Source organism: Lipotes vexillifer, unplaced genomic scaffold (assembly GCF_000442215.2).
Source record: "Lipotes vexillifer unplaced genomic scaffold, Lipotes_vexillifer_v1.1 scaffold12, whole genome shotgun sequence".
In the NCBI taxonomy this organism is placed as follows: domain Eukaryota; kingdom Metazoa; phylum Chordata; class Mammalia; order Artiodactyla; family Lipotidae; genus Lipotes; species Lipotes vexillifer.
The window spans coordinates 3,348,780-3,367,043 of record NW_006796716.1 but is presented as its reverse complement, the minus strand read 5'-3'; the positions used below and the strand labels follow the sequence as shown (position 1 = coordinate 3,367,043).

The window sequence follows — 18,264 nt, the reverse complement described above, 5'->3', positions numbered from 1 at the left end:
CCGGGGGGGGGGGGGGGGGGGGGGAGCGTTTGCTTTACCAAACATACTAAAATTTTTTGTTTTTAAAGCAGGGAGAATTCATCTTTAGATATTCTTCCTTTTGTGGCCGTGCCTCGCAGCGTGCGGGATCTTAGTTCCCCGACCCGGGATCGAACCCGGTGCCCCCTGCAGTGGAAGCGTGGAGTCCTAACCACTGGACCACCAGGGAATTCCACATATTTCTTCTTTTGATACCTAAGAACTTTACAATCTAGTACTGAGACTATTGGCTCTTGACCTGGGTCCAAGAAGGTACACTGACCTTTGAAGTTCTCCCTGGACGCTTTTTCAACTGCCTTGTAGACGTACTTTGTTTTAACAGCTCCCAATGTCGTAAGGTTGTTTGGGGTTGAAATATGCCCCACCCTTGCCCTGGTGCCATCCCTCAGCACTCGGGAGGCTAGTGTGAAAGGAAATACAGGGTTTCCATAGTGGGTACGATTTCCCAGCCGTTGGCTTTGACCGTGTCCTTTTAAAACAGTTCCTCATAAAAGTCACATGCCAGCCCAGGGAAAACCCTGGAATGATCTGTGGGGAACCGATCGAATGAACTACATATTCTAGCCCAGAGGCCAAAATGATCCACGGTTTGAAGCCAGAGCAGAGCATAATGCAGCACAGGTTAATAGATCAGTGAAAACTGTTTTGTCAGCTCATAAAAAGGTGAGAGAACTACGTTTTTATAATAAATAGTTCTGCTGAGCAAACAATACCTGTGGTTATTATGGACTCTGGAAAATAAATGGTTTTAGACTAATGTCAGGCTCCAGATCCTGACGTGGTAGTTGAGCCTGCGAAATGAAAAGAATGAAAAACCCCTCGGAGACTTGTTGACGATCCTGCTGTGAAAGCACATGCCATTTAATTCATCGCCGTACTTTTCAGATAACGTTTATAGTTGGCAGTATTAACCTCTGGGCACTTTCATGTTACTTATTGAGGGCAGCTGTCTGGTAGGAGTCGTGTTGTTGAGGGGCGGGTGCGGGCAGCTGTTTGGCGAGAAGTGGGTCGGACAGGCCCGGTGGCAGACGGGTTCTAAAATGCAGCCAGCACCGGCGGGTCGGCCAGCACCAAGGGCTGCGCTTCCCATCTCCAGAAGCCCTGATCACATTTCAGTACCCAGCCAGTTGTATTTTTCTCTCACCTTTTAAAAAGCGTGCCCCTTGGGAAAGTGAATCACGAGCCTACAGACTTTTAAAATGATCATCTGAACTTTTCCTCACCCACTGCATCCCTGCTTCCTTCCACTGCCTCCTTCTGTGGCTTCTGGTTCCATCCGTGAAGGGGAACTGCAGCCCCTCTGGGACCCGCTGTCGCCAGGGTACCTGGTATTGAACTGCCTGACTCTGTAACAGCAGGGCTCAGTGTGGGCATTATCGGCTGAAAGCTCTGGAAATATGAGACTTGCTCTCGTAATGAAAGGTAAGGGCCACACTTGTTATCACATTCAATATTTTGGTCAGCTTAGCAGTTGCTTAGTAACCAAAGTTAAACTGATGAGAAGATGGAAAAACTTGAAATTCATTTCCAGGGATTGCCTCAGACTGCCAAGAAGACACCTTCCTGTTTAAATGTGACTAATTTTTAATAAGTGACATGAAATCTTTTGGAGATGATACATTGCTGTCTGGATATTAAGCATTCTAATGACCATCCAAAACCATTCACCTGAGGAGGCGCTCAAGCCCACCCAGGCCCCCTAAATCTAGCCAGATCTGGATGCCACTTCCCAGACCCGGCAGGTCCCAGCTTTGCCAATCTAGCCTCTAGGTGAAGCCAGACCCCTGGGAATCCCTCTCTATTTTAGCCCAGGCCTGTGTCTGGCCTTGTCCTGGCCCCATGGCCAATGGCAGTGGCCAGACAAGGAGTGAGGAGTGGCTAAAAACAGGGGAGGGTGGGCTCCCAGGCAGCCACATCTCTACCCCTTTTCTCCAGAGCAGAGGTTGGGGAGCTGTACCGGGGGGAATCCCCTGCTCCTAATGCTGAGAACTGAAGGTGAAGCTCTGGCCAGAGGATTTTTCTGGTGGAGGGGGAGCTATCAGTGTTTACTCCGGGGGCCTGGGGTCATCCCCTGCCTCTCCTTCACTCAGCAAAAGACATTGAACACTGCCGTGTGCCTTCAGTTCATCCTGAGAGACACACAGCGGGGCTGCCTCTCTGTCCTCCCTCCTCCCCCCATATACACTGCCAAGAAGAGAAGCTGGTACCCCCGGGGAAAACAGCAGGGCCCCAGAGGAGAACACCCCTCTCTGGAAGACAGACCCCCAGACCCATCAGCGTATGTGATCTGAAGACAGACAGATGGGCCCCACGCACAAACTAAGCATGAGAAATACACTCGAGGAAACATAAAGGAAAACCAAGGAATAATTTTAATAATGAACGGAGTGGGGATGACAGGTATCAAGAACAGAGTAACTAAACTAGGGAAGCAGAGAGAAGAGATGGATCACAGCTTGAGCACAGCTACAGGGGGGTCAAGTGGAAGAACCGCCCGGAAGGAGCAGGACAGGATCAGGACACATAGCAAATGTAAGGAAAAGTTGGACGACGTGGAGGACGGAAGTAGACGGGCCAACAGTAGCCAGATAATAGGAGACCCAAACCAAGCAGAAGAAATACCCGAATGACGAAAATAAATTAGCCAGAGTTAACAGACGAAAGGGCTCATGAAGGACCCAAGAGGAGAGATTCGGAAAACCCTCCCTGAGACCCCATGCTCGGGATCTCTGCTCCCCCAGCCCAGGCCGTTCCCCTGGCCACCAGCACCCTGACGTGCTCCAGAGAGAAGGAAGATGGGGCACCTGGAGGTCTCGTTTCAGGTGCTCAGCAGCCAAGATGGGGGGGCTTCTGTCCCCCTCTGTAAATGCGGCACCGGGGGGCTGTGCGGGAGCCACGTCTGCCTGCGCCTTTCCCATGGCCCCTGCCGGGGCCAGGGAGCTTGTAGGTGTCGGAAAACATTCACGGACCGAGGGAGAGAGGGCTCGGATGACGCCAGCAGCCGGCCGGCTGGGCGGGTGGCCGTGTAGATCTGGACTTTGTAAATACATAGTGAATAACTGTTTGATTAAAGTTCAAAACTTCATTTAAAAGTTGTGACTTGCCTTAAAAGAGAAGTTTGTTAACTTTTGATTGCCTCCCATACGCAATGAAATTTGCACTCCATCAGCAGGTTGTCAAGAAAGCTTTCTGTCCTGGCCGCCGTCAGGTCCCCTTTTCTGTCACTTGAAGACCAAACACTTTCAGTGATGGCTTTACCCTCTGGAGTCAAGGCAGTTTCTCTCCGAGATCTTGGAGGTTTCTATTTGCCATGGTGCATTAAGATGTTTTGTAATTGAAGCCGCCCCCGGCCCCCAGCATTTCTCTGCGGGGGCCCAGTTTGGGTGTTTGTCTTAGAGACACTGCCTGCTTCACGAAGTTGTCCTAAAAAGAGCTTCGTTTAACTAGGCCATTTGATGAGTTGTTTCGGACTTTTCTCGGACAAGTCTGAAAGCAGGATACTATTTCAAACAGATACGACGATCGGTGAACCTGATCACAAGGCATCTGTTACCCCGTTTGGGCTGCTGGGAGTTGATGAGATTGCCTTGAATCGCAGGGCGCCGTGAGGGCTGGAAAAACCTCGGGGCCAGAGGAGAGAACACACGATGCAGCAAATGGCAAAACCAGACCGGCCAGGGCCCGGGTAGTTGGTCCCACTCTCTGTATTAAGGGTGGATGGCCAAGACCAGAGGAGTAGGTTTGGGGGACAGAAGAACCCTGGAGTCGGCCCGCCCGAGTGCCCCAACCTGTCCCAGGGAGTAGACTGGCCCACTGGCCCATTGCTGGCAGGACAGGCCGCATTCAGGACCCTGGCCTCCAGCTTGATGCCAGGTCCTGTGCCGGCAGGGATGAGGGTGAAAGAGACACACCCTGGCAGGGAGGGAGAGCTGTGCTACCCCCTGAGATGGAGCCCCTGGCAGGGCTGGAGGAGGGCTGGAGGGTGGGGGTGGAAGTAGGGGATGAGGTTCCCAGGAGTGGAGGGTGACGGGGCAGACGGCACACGTCCAGGCTGTGTAGGGCCCCCCACGTGGTGGGAGCTGCCTGAGCACAGGGCCACAGGGGTGGGAGGGGGGCAGGAGCCTTGGCCCAGAAGGGCAGCCAGGGGGATTCAGCAGGCAGAGAGGCCGGCGGGGAGGGGTGGAGCTCAGTCCTGCAGGCGGCAGAGCCAGCTCAGGTCCCCGTGGGGCGTGGAATGAGGCGGCCGCAGCAGGAGGGGGCGCACACGCCCACTGCTGGTCTGCAGCTGTAACATTCCCCGCCCCTCTTCCATGGGTGGGCTGAACCTTCCTCCGGCATCAGTCTCTGCCGTGGCCTCCTCGTCACAGGGGCCGTCATCGGGACTCGTCTGGGGCAGTGACTTCCCTGGGCGTTCTGTTCAAACCTGCCACAGACTTTTGGAAGTGACCTTCTCGGTAGAACTCTGAGCATTCCTCTCTCTCCCATGCTGTTGTGTGTTGGAAGCATGTATGTGCCTTCAAATTACTCAAGAAAGTACTTTCAGAGCAGAAAAAAAAGAGAAAGAACAAACAACACCTGGAAACCCCCTGTGTGTGAGCAGGCTGAGGGAGGATGACGGAGACCCAGGTGGTTTTATCACACAGACTGAGGAGCCCCCCAGCCTGCGTCCCCAGCCTCCTCCCACCTCCCCCACCTGCTCGTGGTTCTCTTGGTCCTAGCAAACTTCTACGTATCCTTCAAAACCCAGTTCACACATCACCTCCTCTGAAACCTTCCTGATTCCCTCCCCCAAGGAGAATTCATCTCTGCCGCCTCTGCTTTTCCAGAGCATTCTGTTCAGAGTTCTGTTCGCTCTCTTGGCAGGAGGCACTGTCTCCCCAAAGAGACCGGCGCCCCTCAAGGGCAGGCGGGCTTTCCCGCCGATGCAAGCCCACCTCCTCCCAGTGGGTGGCAGAGTCCCCTTCTGCGTGGCCCCTCTCCCCCGACACCGACCTGCGTGCCTGTGGGTCATGCTGCCGAGTTGGAACCGCGGTGGCCCCTGAGCCTCCCTCGCCGCTGACTAACCTGCTGTCTCCCTCTCACCTCCCCAGGGCCGACGAAATTGAAATGATCATGACGGACCTTGAAAGAGCAAACCAGGTAGGACGTTTGATGGCTTCAGGCGTGAAATCACGAGAGTGTAGCCCTTTCTGTTCTCTCAGAAGAGGCTTCTCTAAGTCAGGAGGCCAGTTAGTCTCGTACCTTTCACATACAGCTATCGACGTTGACGCTTTTTCTGATGTCATGAGAAATACGTGAAAAGTCCCAGGCGTGATTTCCTTGGGAAAGTCTCTGACGTGGTCCCAGCATCCCAGGCATCCCGTGGTGATGCTTTTTCTTTTCCTTAATCCGTCTCTTACCTCTCCGCTCTGTTCCTGTGACAGCCGTTATGCCACAGAGTTTATACCAACACATTACCCCGTAGCAAAGTCTGTCTCTCCACCTTCTAACGGGATGAAGCCTCTTGCTCTGGAGAGGGCTGCCAGCTGACAGCCCCTCTTGGTTGATACTTAGTTGTCACAATGCTTTGCGCAACGTACCCCCAGCACCGTGTCCGGCACGCAATAGGCACACGGTATCCAGTGGCTCTAAACACTCAGCTGCCTGGGAAATTTGGCCACCCTACAGAGGCCCGCCCTTCCCCAAGGACTCTGCAGAACAGGAGAACATTTTGCTTCAGCGTATGGTGCTACTGCTTTGAAAAGAGAGGGGTCTCTCGTTTTAGTTTATTTATTTGCAGGGAGAAGCAGCCAGAGCTGGGTTATGTGTCTCAGCCGCAGAAGGCCAGGGGCAGTGGTGGCCTCTCCCCACTCAGTTTTACAGCTGGGTCGCTCCAGGCACTTGGAAGCTTAGCGGTTTGCCTCGAGTGGCCCCCTGGGATTGAAAACCTTTCTCGGATCCGTGGTCTCAGCTCTCCACCTTGTGAGGGTCCCACAGGGTGCCTGTCCCACTGACTGGCATTGCTAACCCGGACCTTGGCAGACACTCAGCAAAGAGCGGCCCTGTCCATTCTTTGGCCCATGAAAATATTCTGAAGTCTGATTAAAATATGAAAGTCGGTGTGTGCGTAAGAATGGTCATGGAACGCGTGGATTCCTTTCTCCTTTAAGGAAGACTTTGTGTGTTCGGTGTTGCACACTCAGACTCACCCCTGAGGATCCTGGGCCTGGTCCATAGGGGTTGCTCAGTAGAGATGCGTGGACTGCATCACCCGAGGTAGCATCTTTGTGTAGTAGCTATGCTGGTCACGGTGAGAAGAGCTGACCGTTGTGGAGTAACTTATTTTGTACCGATTGTACCGAACTTCACACGAACCAAGTCACTGTTTTCCACCAAGGCCAGTGTAGTTAATGACTTCCCATCTTACAGATGAGGAAACTGAGGTCAGTGGCCGGTCAATTGCGGAGCCAGGCCTGGCCCACACTAGGAACCAGGGATAGAGCCTGGGGGCTCACTTGGCTTTTCTTTCTGTCCCAGACACACCCATTCAGCTCCTTGCCCTAAAGCATTACTTCTGCTCCACCTCGCAGAGGTGCCTGAGCATTTATTTACCTTAATTTGCTAAACTCATTTACTTTGGCCCCTTTGTTCTCACTCAGGTAGCACTGCTCAACTTTGCAGAAACCTCATTGGTTAACCTTCCCTGCCACTGGATTATCATTTGCATTTCTCAGTTTCTACTCCTCCACTCTCTCCCGCCCTCCAGGCCCATCGCGGGCCTGCTGCGCCTTTTGGAGGCACTTTGGGGTAAGCTCTAGTTTGTTAGACAGATGAGCCGACTCTGTGCATATCAAATGGTCAGGCTCCATCCAGTTAGTCCCCAGGTACTAGGACGTTTGGCACAGTTGATGTGCTTCTCAAAGTGCTGAAGGCCACTGGGTGGATCCGGGTCCTCGGAGACACCAGACAGGACCCTGAAGAAAGGTGGCGCCTCCACGGTGACAGTTGGTTCGGGTCCGCACTCGGTACTTCCTGGCCATAGATGGCCTTGGACAAGTCTCTCCACTGCTTACGTTTCTTTTACAAAAGGAAAAGAAAGAGATGAACTTTGCAGACATTATGCTAAGGAAAATTAAGCCGGTCACAAAAAAACAGACTCTGTGATTCCACCTACATGAAATCCCTAGGGTCGTCGAATTCATAGAGACAGAGAGTAGTAGAAGGGTAGGTGGGGGGGACTTCCCTTCCCTGGTGGCACAGTGGTTGGGGAGGCCGCCTGCCAATGCAGGGGACGTGGGTTCGAGCCCTGGTCCGGGCGGATCCCACATGCCGCGGAGCAACTAAGCCCATGCGCCACAAGTACTGAGCCTGCGCTCTAGAGCCCACGAGCCACAACTACTGAGCCCACACGCCGCAACTACTGAAGCCCGCGTGCCTGGAGCCCATGCTCCGCAACGGGAGAGGCCACTGCAGTGAGAGGCCCACACACCGCAGCTGTGGTGGGTGGCCCCCACTCGCCACAGCTGGAGGAAGCCCACACACAGCAACAAAGACCCAACGCAGCCAAAAATTAATTAATTATTATTTTAAAAAAGAAGGGTAGGTGGGTGTCAGCAGCTGGGGGAGCAGGGAATGGGGGATTACAGTGTTTAATGGGGACAGAGTTTCAGTTTTGCAAGATGAAAATTTCTAGAGACGGTTGCCCGACAATGCGAACATACTTAACACTACTTTAAAATGTATACTTAAAAATGGTTAAGATGGTATATTTTATGTGACTGTATTTTACAATTCAATTTTTTTTTTAATTTAAAAAAGTTGTTTATGTACGAGAGAAAGGGAGGGAGGGAATGATAACTAGTACAGGTAGACCTCGGAGGGATTTCAGGTTCCAGACCACCGCAACAGAGTGGGTATCAGAATGGGAGTCACACAATTTTTTTGGCTTCCCAGTGCATATAAAAGTTAAGTTTATGCTACACTGTAGCCTCTTAAGTGTGCAATAGCATTATGTCTAAACAAGCAATGCACATACCTTAACTTTAAAATAATGCTGTTGGAAAAACAGCGCCGGTGGACTTGCTCAACACAGGGTTGCCACAAACCTTCAGTTAGTAAAAAGCACAGTAAAGTGAAGCGCAATAAAACGAGGTCTGCTTGTGCTTCCGTCACAAGGTTGTTTTGCGGATTAGAGGTGAAACACCTGTAAGTGGCTGCTTAAATTCATGCTCTGTAGTTGCTAAGGAAGCCTGGGTTCGCAGGGAGAATTCTGAAGTCCTGCCCAGGAAGATGCCAGCACAGTGGGGGTGGGGAGAGGTATAGGAGAGTCTCACCAGCCACTCAGGCTACATTAGTAGAAACAGTCTCTGGAGTGAAGTGGGTGGTGACTCTGCAGCCGGCTGTAGCAGTTAGTTCATGCCCGGGGAATTATCGTTTGTCCTGGAAAACCACACACACTAGAAGGAAACCAGGCACATGGGATGCATTCAGGCTCCACTCCATGGCCAGGACGGGGAAGGGACCCTCACATGAAAGAAACAGGGAGGTCTGCGGACATCCCTGTTCTTTGGGGAGCAGGGAAAGAAGACAGAAAGACTCGACACATCAGGAACTTGGGATGTTAAGAGATTAGAAAGGGGAAGGCCTAGGGCAGCGGTTGTGGATTCTGGCCTTGCAGCTGTCCAGGGCTGGCCAGGGAAGGCGTCGGGCTTTTTCAGGGCCAAGTGCAGAGGCTGATGGGAGGGAACTCCCTCCCGATGCAGAGGTGCCTGGAGCTGCCTCCGAAGGGGGTGAGCTCCCCGTCACCAGAGCTGTGCAGGCAGATGCCCTCGCTGAGAGTATGAGGTGGAGGGTCAGACACAGAGCAAACAGAAAGGGGGGGCTGACTCGGTGGCTCAGTGGCTCAACAAGGATGACTCAATGAGGAGAAAAACTCCCCGGGGGGACAAGGAGGAGGGCAGCGTCCAGGCAGGCAAGGAAGGGCCTGCACGGAAGGGCGCCGTGAGCTCTGGGGGCTCCAGGCTGTTCCGTAAAGCCCCTGCGGAAAGGTGGGCCCAGAGGAGGAGGTCTAGCCAGGTGTGGGGAGGGCCTCATCCTGAGAACAGTGGAGAATCACGGGCGGGAGCGAGACATCAGATTTGAGTTCTAGAAGGATCGCTCTGGCTAAACGTCTAGAGAACGGAGGGGAGTGAAAAGACTGGAAGCCGGGAGAGCAGCAAGCAGCTGTTGTGATGTGTCAGGGCAGGGATGACACGGGGCCCCGCGGCGGCGAGGCGGAGGCAGGCCAGGCCGGGGGAGGGGTACCGGGGCCGGGCGCAGCCAGATGTCTGGTTCCATGCCTACTGGTTTAGTCACAATGTTCTTCTGAGACCTGAAGCTCCATCTTATCGCTGAAGTACTCATGCTTCCAGTGAGGAGAAATGGAAGAGAGTCCGGCGGGTGACGGGCAGTTAGGCCTGGGTCTCACTTAACACCTCTTCGTCCCACTTGGAGGTGCTTGGATTAATACTGTCTTAATTGGTGACAGGAAAGGTTCAGAGCTTTTGGGGGAGGAGGGGGTAGGGAAATTTGCTCTTATGGCTTTTCTGAAATCGTGACTCAGCAGTCTGTGGGCTGTAACAATCTGCATTTATGCAGGTGGTGTGACACTGGGGTAGGTCCAGCTTTCAGCCTGGCCGACCCGAGAAAAGAAATCCAAATCAGTATCCATCGAGGCCCCCAGATAACACAGGCAGGGGGTCCAAATGGGACTCCGGCCACCAGCACAGGGCCAGCTTGGGATGTGTGGCGGTAACTCTCTCGGTGGACCTTTCTGACCTCTCTCCTGCAGCATCACTGAAACGGGTCCACCTCTGGGCCCTAGCTGTCCTCCACAGTCGAGTGTGGGTGTTGATCTGGAAGGGTGACCGGAAGTTAGCTGTGCACTTTCCACAGCGATGGCATCTGTTCCCTTGGAAGGTTGCTTGCTGGTCTCTGTAGTCGTGCTCCCCTTTTCTCTCCCTCCAGAGTCGAGGTCCTTGAGGGGAGGGGAGGTTGAGGAGTCATCCCCGAGGAGAGCTTGCCTTCTCCTGGAAATGGTCCAAATGTGTTATTTGTCCTTGAGGACTGCGGTGGCCAGAAGAACGCCCCCCCAGAGATGTCCACAGCCCAATCTCCACAACCTGTGAAGAGGTCCACTTACCTGCAGAGCGCAGTTAAGGCTGTTAATCTGCTGACCTTGAGATGGGAGGGTCCCTGGGGTTATGCAGGTGGGCCCTCCATAATCACCAGGGTCCTTAGGTGCAGAGAGGGAGACAGAAGAGTCAGAGTGATGGGATGTGAGAAGGATTTGACTGGCCACTGCGGGCTCTGAAGGTTGAGGAAGGGGTCACAAGCCGAGGAATGCGGGCAGCCTCTAGGAGCTGAAAACAGCCAGAAAACAGAAAACAGATCCTGCCCCGGAGCCTCAGGAAGGGACCAGCCCTGCAGCGCCTTGATCTTACCCCAGTGAGACCCACAGCGGACGCCTGACCGCAGAACTATGATGTAATAAGCTGGTCTTGTTTGAACCCACTGAGTCTGTGGTGGTTTGCTCCAGCAGCCTCGGGAAGTTACTGCAGGAGGGACAGCCTGCCAGCAGACCCGGGTGCCCAGCCACGGCCCATCTCCCTGGGGGCGCTGCCTTTGGCCAGCTCACACGGCTGCTGTGTCACTAAAGGGACTTGCTCATCTCTGGTGTCCCCAGAGGTGGGTTTTCATGGCCACACATATAAAAGGGACAAGAGACAAAGCCTAGGGCCAGGTTGGGCAGAAGGCTGGATCAGAGACCACCCCCGTGCCTCCACCACCACCATATAAAACCAGGGGACTCAAAGCCACACCTTAAATGGGTAAACTGGGGAAAGCCTGCCCGACAGGGGAGGTGGTGAGGATTCCCTCACATCCCAGCCTTGGTGCTGGGGGAGAAGGAAACACCCCCCCCCCCAAGGGAACCCCTGAGCACAGCCCCCTTTCCCTGGGCCCTGGGCCCAGGGCTGTGACCGGCCTCACCAGCCGTCCCCTGCGGGCTGCAGCCGCCTGAGCCTCTGCCTTTGCCTCCTCTGTCTGCCGCACCGGGCCGCGCTTCCCCACATTTGATGACTCCCTGGTGGCAGCTGAAGGGAGCTGGGCTTTAACCTGAAGGCCAGCTACAGCCTTTAGTAATTTCCCCCTAAAAATTTTAAGATTTTTAATTTAAAAAGTTTTCCTCGGGACTTACCTGGTGGCACAGTGGTTAAGAATCCGCCTGCCAATGCAGGGGACGCGGGTTCGAGCCCTGGTCTGGGAAGACCGCACATGCCGCGGAGCAGCTAAGCCCGTGTGCCGCAACTACTGAAGCCCACGCACCTAGAGCCCGTGAGCCACAACTACTGAAGCCCGCATGCCTAGAGCCCGTGCTCCGCAACAAGAGAAGCCACTGCAGTGAGAAGCCCGCGCACCACAACGAAGAGTAGCCCCCGCTCGCCGCAACTAGAGAAAGCCCGTGCGCAGCAACCAAGACCCAACGCAGCCAAAAATAAATTAACTAAAAAAAAAAGTTTTTCCTCATTTTAAGATAAGGAAAGAATCGTGGCCACCCGAGGCAGCACACACCAGGACCCAAAATAGTAATAATAATTCTTCACTGGACGCCGGTCACCGTGTGGTGGCACCGCTGGGCACCTGGCTCATGTTATCCCACTGGTCCCCAGTTGTCCTGTAGGGCCGCCCTTTCTGTCTTTGGAGTTACCACCAAAATGCAAAGCAGTGCCCTCATTCATTCACGTGCGCTCTCCTTTCCCTTACGCTTCCAGCATTTACCCTCACTTCTCAGCAAAGGACAGAAAGTAAGAAACAGCCAGCAAATCTCTCAGGAGGGCAGCTCAGGCTTGGCCAGGCTCTGTTCTCACCGTGGGGTGGCCACTGAGTCACACGCACGATGCCGCCAGCTGCCCACCGGGGCCCTGGCCGCGGTCCCCAGGCTCTGCCTCTGCAGGGACAGGGGAGGAGGAGTCCCGTCAGTGGAAACGGGGAGCTGGGTGTCTCATGGCAGCTACGGCCCCGTGTCTGGGCGTCCAGATCAGAAACCAGCACCAGAGCTTGCCCGCTCCCCACGTTGATTCCAGTTCTAGAAACACAACTTCATCTGGCCGGACTGTGGTCGTGGGGAAGATAGGAAACCTGGCAACGAGGGAGACCGCGGAGCCAACCCAGCACAGCACCCTTTTCCTTCCGCCTCAGCCGCCAGCGGCTGGGCTGCATTTACAGCTACAGAGACTCACCGCAGCAGCTCCCGGCGTCCAGTACCCGCTCTCTCCTTCAGCAGCCCTTAGGCCCACTTTGACTTTCAGCTGTTCTGCTTTGCGCACGTTTAGCGGCACAAACCACCTCAACTCGTTTTGTTTTGTTGTTTTGTTTTGTTTTTGATGCACTCAGGCTATAAATCCTGAATAAACAATAAAAATCCTAAACAATCAAAAAGTTACAGTGTGGGACTTCCCTGGTGGCACAGTGGTTAAGACTCCGCGCTCCCAATGCAGGGGGCTGGGGTTCGATCCCTGGCCAGGGAACTAGATCCCACCTGCCGCGACTAAGACCCGCCACAACCTAATTAATTAATTAACTAGTTAATTAATTGATTATTTTTAAAAGAGTTACAGTGAAGCAGCCAAGTCAAGTCAAACGTGATAAGAGGCTGTGACCACCGAGGATAGGCCCCAGGTTCATGACTGGACGTGAACTTGGAAACTGAACGAAGTGCGGAAGCTTTGGAGAAATTATGAAAACCGAGGCTGAAATCATCCTCAGCTAAGATCCCTTATTCTGTGAGCCCCCGGCCTTTGATGGGACAGCACTCTGCTCCCAACAGCGAAATGCCCACGTGAGATCCTGGCTGCCAAGCCCCTGCCCGGGCCGCCCCAGCTCTGGTGCTTCTGGAACATTTCACAGCCAGTGTTAGCGGGCGGGGGCGGGGGGACGCTGCCTCGTTGGCTGCCACCAGAACAGCTTTTCCACTAGGCTAAGCACTGTTTTCCTTAGTCAGGCTAGAAATATGTCAAAATATACCTTCTTCCTGGCAGAGCCACGGAGGTTTTATGCCCAAGAGTATAACTGCCGAGGAAGACGAGAGTAAACTTTTCAGTAACATGACTCGATTATCAGAAAAACGTGGAGTGGCTCATCTGGAAACAAACTAGGGGAAATCTTTTTCACTGAAGGGGAGAGCTTCCTGCAGTTATCGTAAACCGGAAGTCACCCTTGGCATCTTGGCCATACCGGTCACATCACCGCCTTTCCTGACATGGGCGCCTCTAGACGGTTTGCAGCAGAGGGTGGGAAGTGGCTGCTCGAGCAAAGACAGGGCCCGCCCAGGCGCCGTGGGAATTAGATTGAGTGCAATTCCAGGAGCTCCTGGAGCAGCAGGGCGGGTGGCCACCAGCACCACCCTGGGCAGGAGTAGCTACTGTTAGAAATACCCTAATTTGTCTGGATGCAGAGCAGATAGGGCCGCGCTGCCGTCGTAGAACCACTTAAGGCTGCCAGACCCGGTCCTCGTACAACTAGGTGGATTGGCGAGTACCGGGCAGGCTAACTTCTTGCTTCTCTTTTCAGTTCTTACTTAGCAATTAGTAGGCACGCACTGTCACACCACGAAATAAGAAAACACACGAAATAGCCTTAGTCAGCCAGGCTTTTCTTGTTCATCTTTTCTATGAGCAGAAAGTACGTCTGGTAGAAAGAAGCAGTGATCACTCCTCAGTCCACGTGCCCGGTGTCAATTAGCTACAGCTTCCCACCCATCCTTGCATTTCGTCTCAGTCATTGTAAAATCAGGCCAAGCCCATTAACAAAGCACTTAGGAATGAGGGCGCTTCTGGGTGTTAATCCTCGCGAGGTCCCTGGGAGGGAGATGGTGTTCCCATTTTACACATGGGAAGGTGGAGGCTTGGTGAGCTGAGTTAGGTGACCTGCTCTCATCCCTCTGGTCCCAAATGCCCAGCTCCTTGCCCACTGCACCACGGTGCCCTCTTGGGAGGTGGGCACTGGAGTGACTGTTCTCGCTGACCAGTGGGAAATACTGGTTTGCTCTCCGGAGCGCTGGTGTCCTTGTGCAGGAATTACAGCAAATGACAGAAGCATCCACTCGTTCCTCTTGCAGCCTCCTCCCCGTGGGCGGCTCTGTTCGGCCTCACCCCCTCAGCAGCCCCTCGTTGGCCTGGCTGGCTGGAAATGCCAGCCTCAGCATTAGAAAACTTGGTCGGGTGAAGGGTTAAATACGTTGAAATAAGCCTGGTCCTCACAAAAGAAGTGGTATTTACACCCCGTCCGTTTATGGAAATACTTGCTGGAGGAAAACAACCACAACATTGTGCATGTTTCTAGGAGGAAAATGGCCAGAGTGTCTTTAATTCACTGTTTACCCGTGAGAATTACTCCCAGGAGTAATCCCTGCAATAAAATCTTCTTGGGCTATGAGAATAGAAAGAAATTGAATCAAAAGACTCCATTTCCACTTGTATTTATTCAGTCTGGGAAATTCAGTGGGCCGGAGCGCTAGTATCAGCAGGGGATTCCTTGCTCCTAGCGTTAAATTACTGTCATAATCGCTCAATTATTTCTTCCTTGTACTGTTTAAAATAAAAATCCATCACATTCTCTGTTTTTTTCTAGCATTTATTAGGTTGAGTGTTTAGGAAAATCAATTATAGTCAGTCAGGCATGAATTGATGAATGTTTCTTGTAATAATTGTCAGTTGTTAAACTGAATGTACTTTCTCTTTCCACCCTTTTCACTTCCTTCAGAGGGCAGAGGTGGCCCAGAGAGAGGCGGAGACCTTGAGGGAGCAGCTCTTGTCGGCCAACCACTCTCTCCAGCTGGCCTCCCAGATCCAGAAGGCGCCGGACGTGGTGGGTAGCCCAGCCCCGCGGGGACCCCGTCGCCTCGCATCTGTACCTCTGTGTGTTAACAGCCGCTTTCTTCTTTGGCTTTAGAGCGTCCCTTTTCGGGGGTAATGTTTGAAACAGTCCTGCTGTCTCGGTGGGGAGTGTGTGTAGCAGTCTGGGGATGGAACCCAGTAGTGTCAGAGGGAAGAGCTTTACTGGTTGTGCATCGGTGCCCGGTGGTCAGCGTGACGCCCACCCGGGGGAGAGCCCATCACCAAGAGAGCATCTTCCCAGTTAGACTGGTGGGTGGACCGCTGGCAGATGGGTGGCGATCCGAGGCTGGAGGCTTGCAGGACTGCACAGGAAAATTGGAGGTTTGGTCTTCTCCTGGATGTGTCCTTCCAGAGTGGAAAACAGTTCATGACGTGGGAGGAGTGGGGGAGGTAATAACACAACCCGCTCTGAGTCCGCGTGATAGTCAGGATCTCGCCTGACGTGCGGGCGTTCAAGAGGAGCCAGCCACACATCTCAGACCTTTGCCTCTTGATTTTTCTAAGACTAATGAAAATTGCTCTTAGCTGGAACTTTCCCAGCTCGATCAAGGCGGCTTTGAACTATCGGACTCCAGACTCTTTCCTTCAATGCTGTGCAGCAATACAGAGCAGCGGCGTAATTAAGACCATGGCCACTGGAGCCAAACCCCTGGGTTCCGAGCCCAGCTCTGCAGCTTATCAGCTGTGTGACTTGGGGCAAGTGGCTTAACCTCCCTGAGTCTCAGTTGCATCATCCATAAAACGGGTTTTTACAAGGGTTCTGGAAATTACTCTGAGCGAAGCCTTTAGAGCACGTCCTGCCACATAATCCGTCCTCAGCCAACCTTAGCGGTTAGTCTGGCTGTGTTTGGCTTCAGCACTCTGGTCCAGGAGCCCCGGTTTCAGAGCCAACTCCGTCACTAGTTCACATACAGTGATTAACTCAGGTGGTGGCACTTACGAGGCCTGAGTTTCCTGGTGTGCAGAATAAGGAGGAAGTAAGTGATCCTGAGGTCCCTGCAGCTCTGATGGCCTGTGATGGGTGAATTGCACTTGTAGCAGTCCTTTTATTTAATAAAGGGTTGGAGAGCCCTTGCTGTGTGCCGGGACTCGCAGTGGATCTTGGGAGAGCCAGGAGGGACGAGCCAGGCCCTTCCTGGAGAGAGGACAGTCCAGTGGGAGATGTGCTGCTGTGATAAGGTCACACATCAGTTTGACTACCACTACCCCCACCCGACCCATGAAGCGGGGCATTGTTATTTCTTTATATAGATGAGGAAACGGAAGCTCCCTGGATGTAAACCCCTTGCCCCAGAATGCTTGGCCCCAGCGGCCAAGCCAGGACTCGGCAGGGGCCTCTGCCGCCCCAGACCGGAGCTTTTAAATTATTCCCCAGGAATGGGTCCAAAGCAGAGTTTTAGTGTGAGGACCCCTTTTAAGTCTGGATTTTTGTTTTCTGTCTTTAAGTTCACCTTAACTAAAACATGACTTAAGTGTTTCCGGCTACAGAGAAAAGTTTTCCATTTAAGGAGCCATCACAACCTTTGTACTTCCTGGGCTCTGGTGTTAATTTTGCCTGAAATGTCCCCTTGGCTGTGTCACGGTCCCCTTGTCCAAGTTTACCGGGACCGGACCCAGCACCGGAGCCGAGGCGGGAGGAAGCCCTCGAGGATGGAATCGGTGCGGCTTCTCCTGGCCTCTGTGGTCGCTCAGAGTCCTCTAGAGAAAGCCGTGCATCCTGTGTCAACCCGGGGCTCCTGAGCTAAATGTTTTGATTGAAGGGATTTCTGGCACCATCCTGGACTGTAGCAACCAAAACATTTCAGAAGGAAATGAATGTTTTCGCAGGTAGAGCAAGTTGTGGGTCCTCGAGGTGCTTAAACACTTCAGCATCGGCTAAGTGCAGTGTTTACATGGCACCGCTTCAGCCTCCCGCGAGCCGGCCCTGCCAGGGCTCCCCTCAGGGACACATTCCCGTGTAGCCCAGCAGCTCCAGCCCCAGCCCTAACCCCAGCCCGTTGGGGAGCAAACGAGCAAGCGTAGGAAACCAGGCCAGCGGCACGACGTTTGTTGGGCTTGGCTGGCAGAACCAGGTAGAGAAACAGTGGAGTCTGTAGATCCAGCAAAAGCCAAAACCGGGCCATTGGGCCACTGGAATCACCAATTCTGGAAGGCGAGCCGCCAGTCAGCCAGCCCCTGCTCCGCAGTAGAGGCCGGGCGGGACTCTGTGCAGTTATGTCATTGCTGCCTCATGATGCCACAGTCGTTAGAGGACGGTTTTACTACCTTCATTTTGTAAGTAAGCAAACAGGCTCGGAGGAGTTAAGTAATCTGCCCAAGGTCACACAGCTAGAAAATGACCGAGCTGGAATATGATCCCAAGTTTGTCCTGCTCCAAAGTCCTTGTGCGCCCTGTCCTACCATCTCCTTTTAGCTGGTGCCCACGGACCGACAGGCCCAGCTCCATCACCCAGGTGCGGGCCTCTCCCTCCACCCGCAGCCCCTGGTCAACTCCCAGGCCCTTGTTTGTTTCTTCCTCCATTTTCTGCTGTGTCTTCGCGGTGGGACAACAGGATGCCCTCGTGTTGGAGATGGGAGTGAGCACGTTTGGGCTCGGAGTAGGATGATGTTTTCTATCTTAATTCCAAGGTCTTGCTGCTTTGGGGTATATTGTCTCACCTCAACTGAGTTTATGCGAGACACAAATGGTGTTTGCTCTGTTATGAATGAGGAATCTGTGGCCCAGGTTCGTGAGTTAATTGATGTGCCTGAGGTCACAAGGTCAGCTTGTGGCCAGACCAGGCTGGGCCCCAAGAGTTGAGCAGCCAACTCTACCCTGGGACTGCCCGTCCCCCGGTACCCATCCTGGATCTAGGGCCACACTGAGAGCTCCTGTTTTTACACAGGTTCTCTGAACCCTCATCCCTGCTGTGATTTGCACTCGTCCATTGAAAACCCCAGATCACCTTTGGGCTTGTTTTACAGATTCTTACCCTAAGAGCACTTTAAACAGTTGCTATGGCTGCCATCCCTCAGCTTGGAAGATTGATAAATAAGTTAAATTAGATACCGTACCACAGCCTAAACCCACCATGAGGCCAACCTCCCTGGGTATCACTTTCATCGTGTCCCCCTGCTGAGTCCAGGCCCCTCCTGCCACCCCCCCGAGCAGTCACTTTCAGGTGCCAACATGCTCAGTCCTCTTCGAGCCGGCCTCTCAGCATTGATCACCCCTTGCTCGTGCCCTGCTCCCTGCCCCTCCCACCCCTGTGCCCGCCTGTGGGGTCCCCGTCCTGAGACGGAACAAGATCCACCAGCCCCCCCACACCCCCCC

The 18,264-nt window shown here is 53.6% G+C and overlaps 1 protein-coding gene across 1 annotated transcript in view; it reads left to right on the top strand.

Annotated features, from left to right (window-relative positions):
- Positions 1-18,264, top strand: part of CUX1 (cut like homeobox 1) — a 359,467-nt gene that overhangs the window by 270,981 nt on the left and 70,222 nt on the right. Inside the window, 2 exon segments of the mRNA XM_007468893.1 lie at positions 5,130-5,178; positions 14,818-14,922. Of these exon segments, the coding sequence (XP_007468955.1) occupies positions 5,130-5,178; positions 14,818-14,922 (154 nt within the window).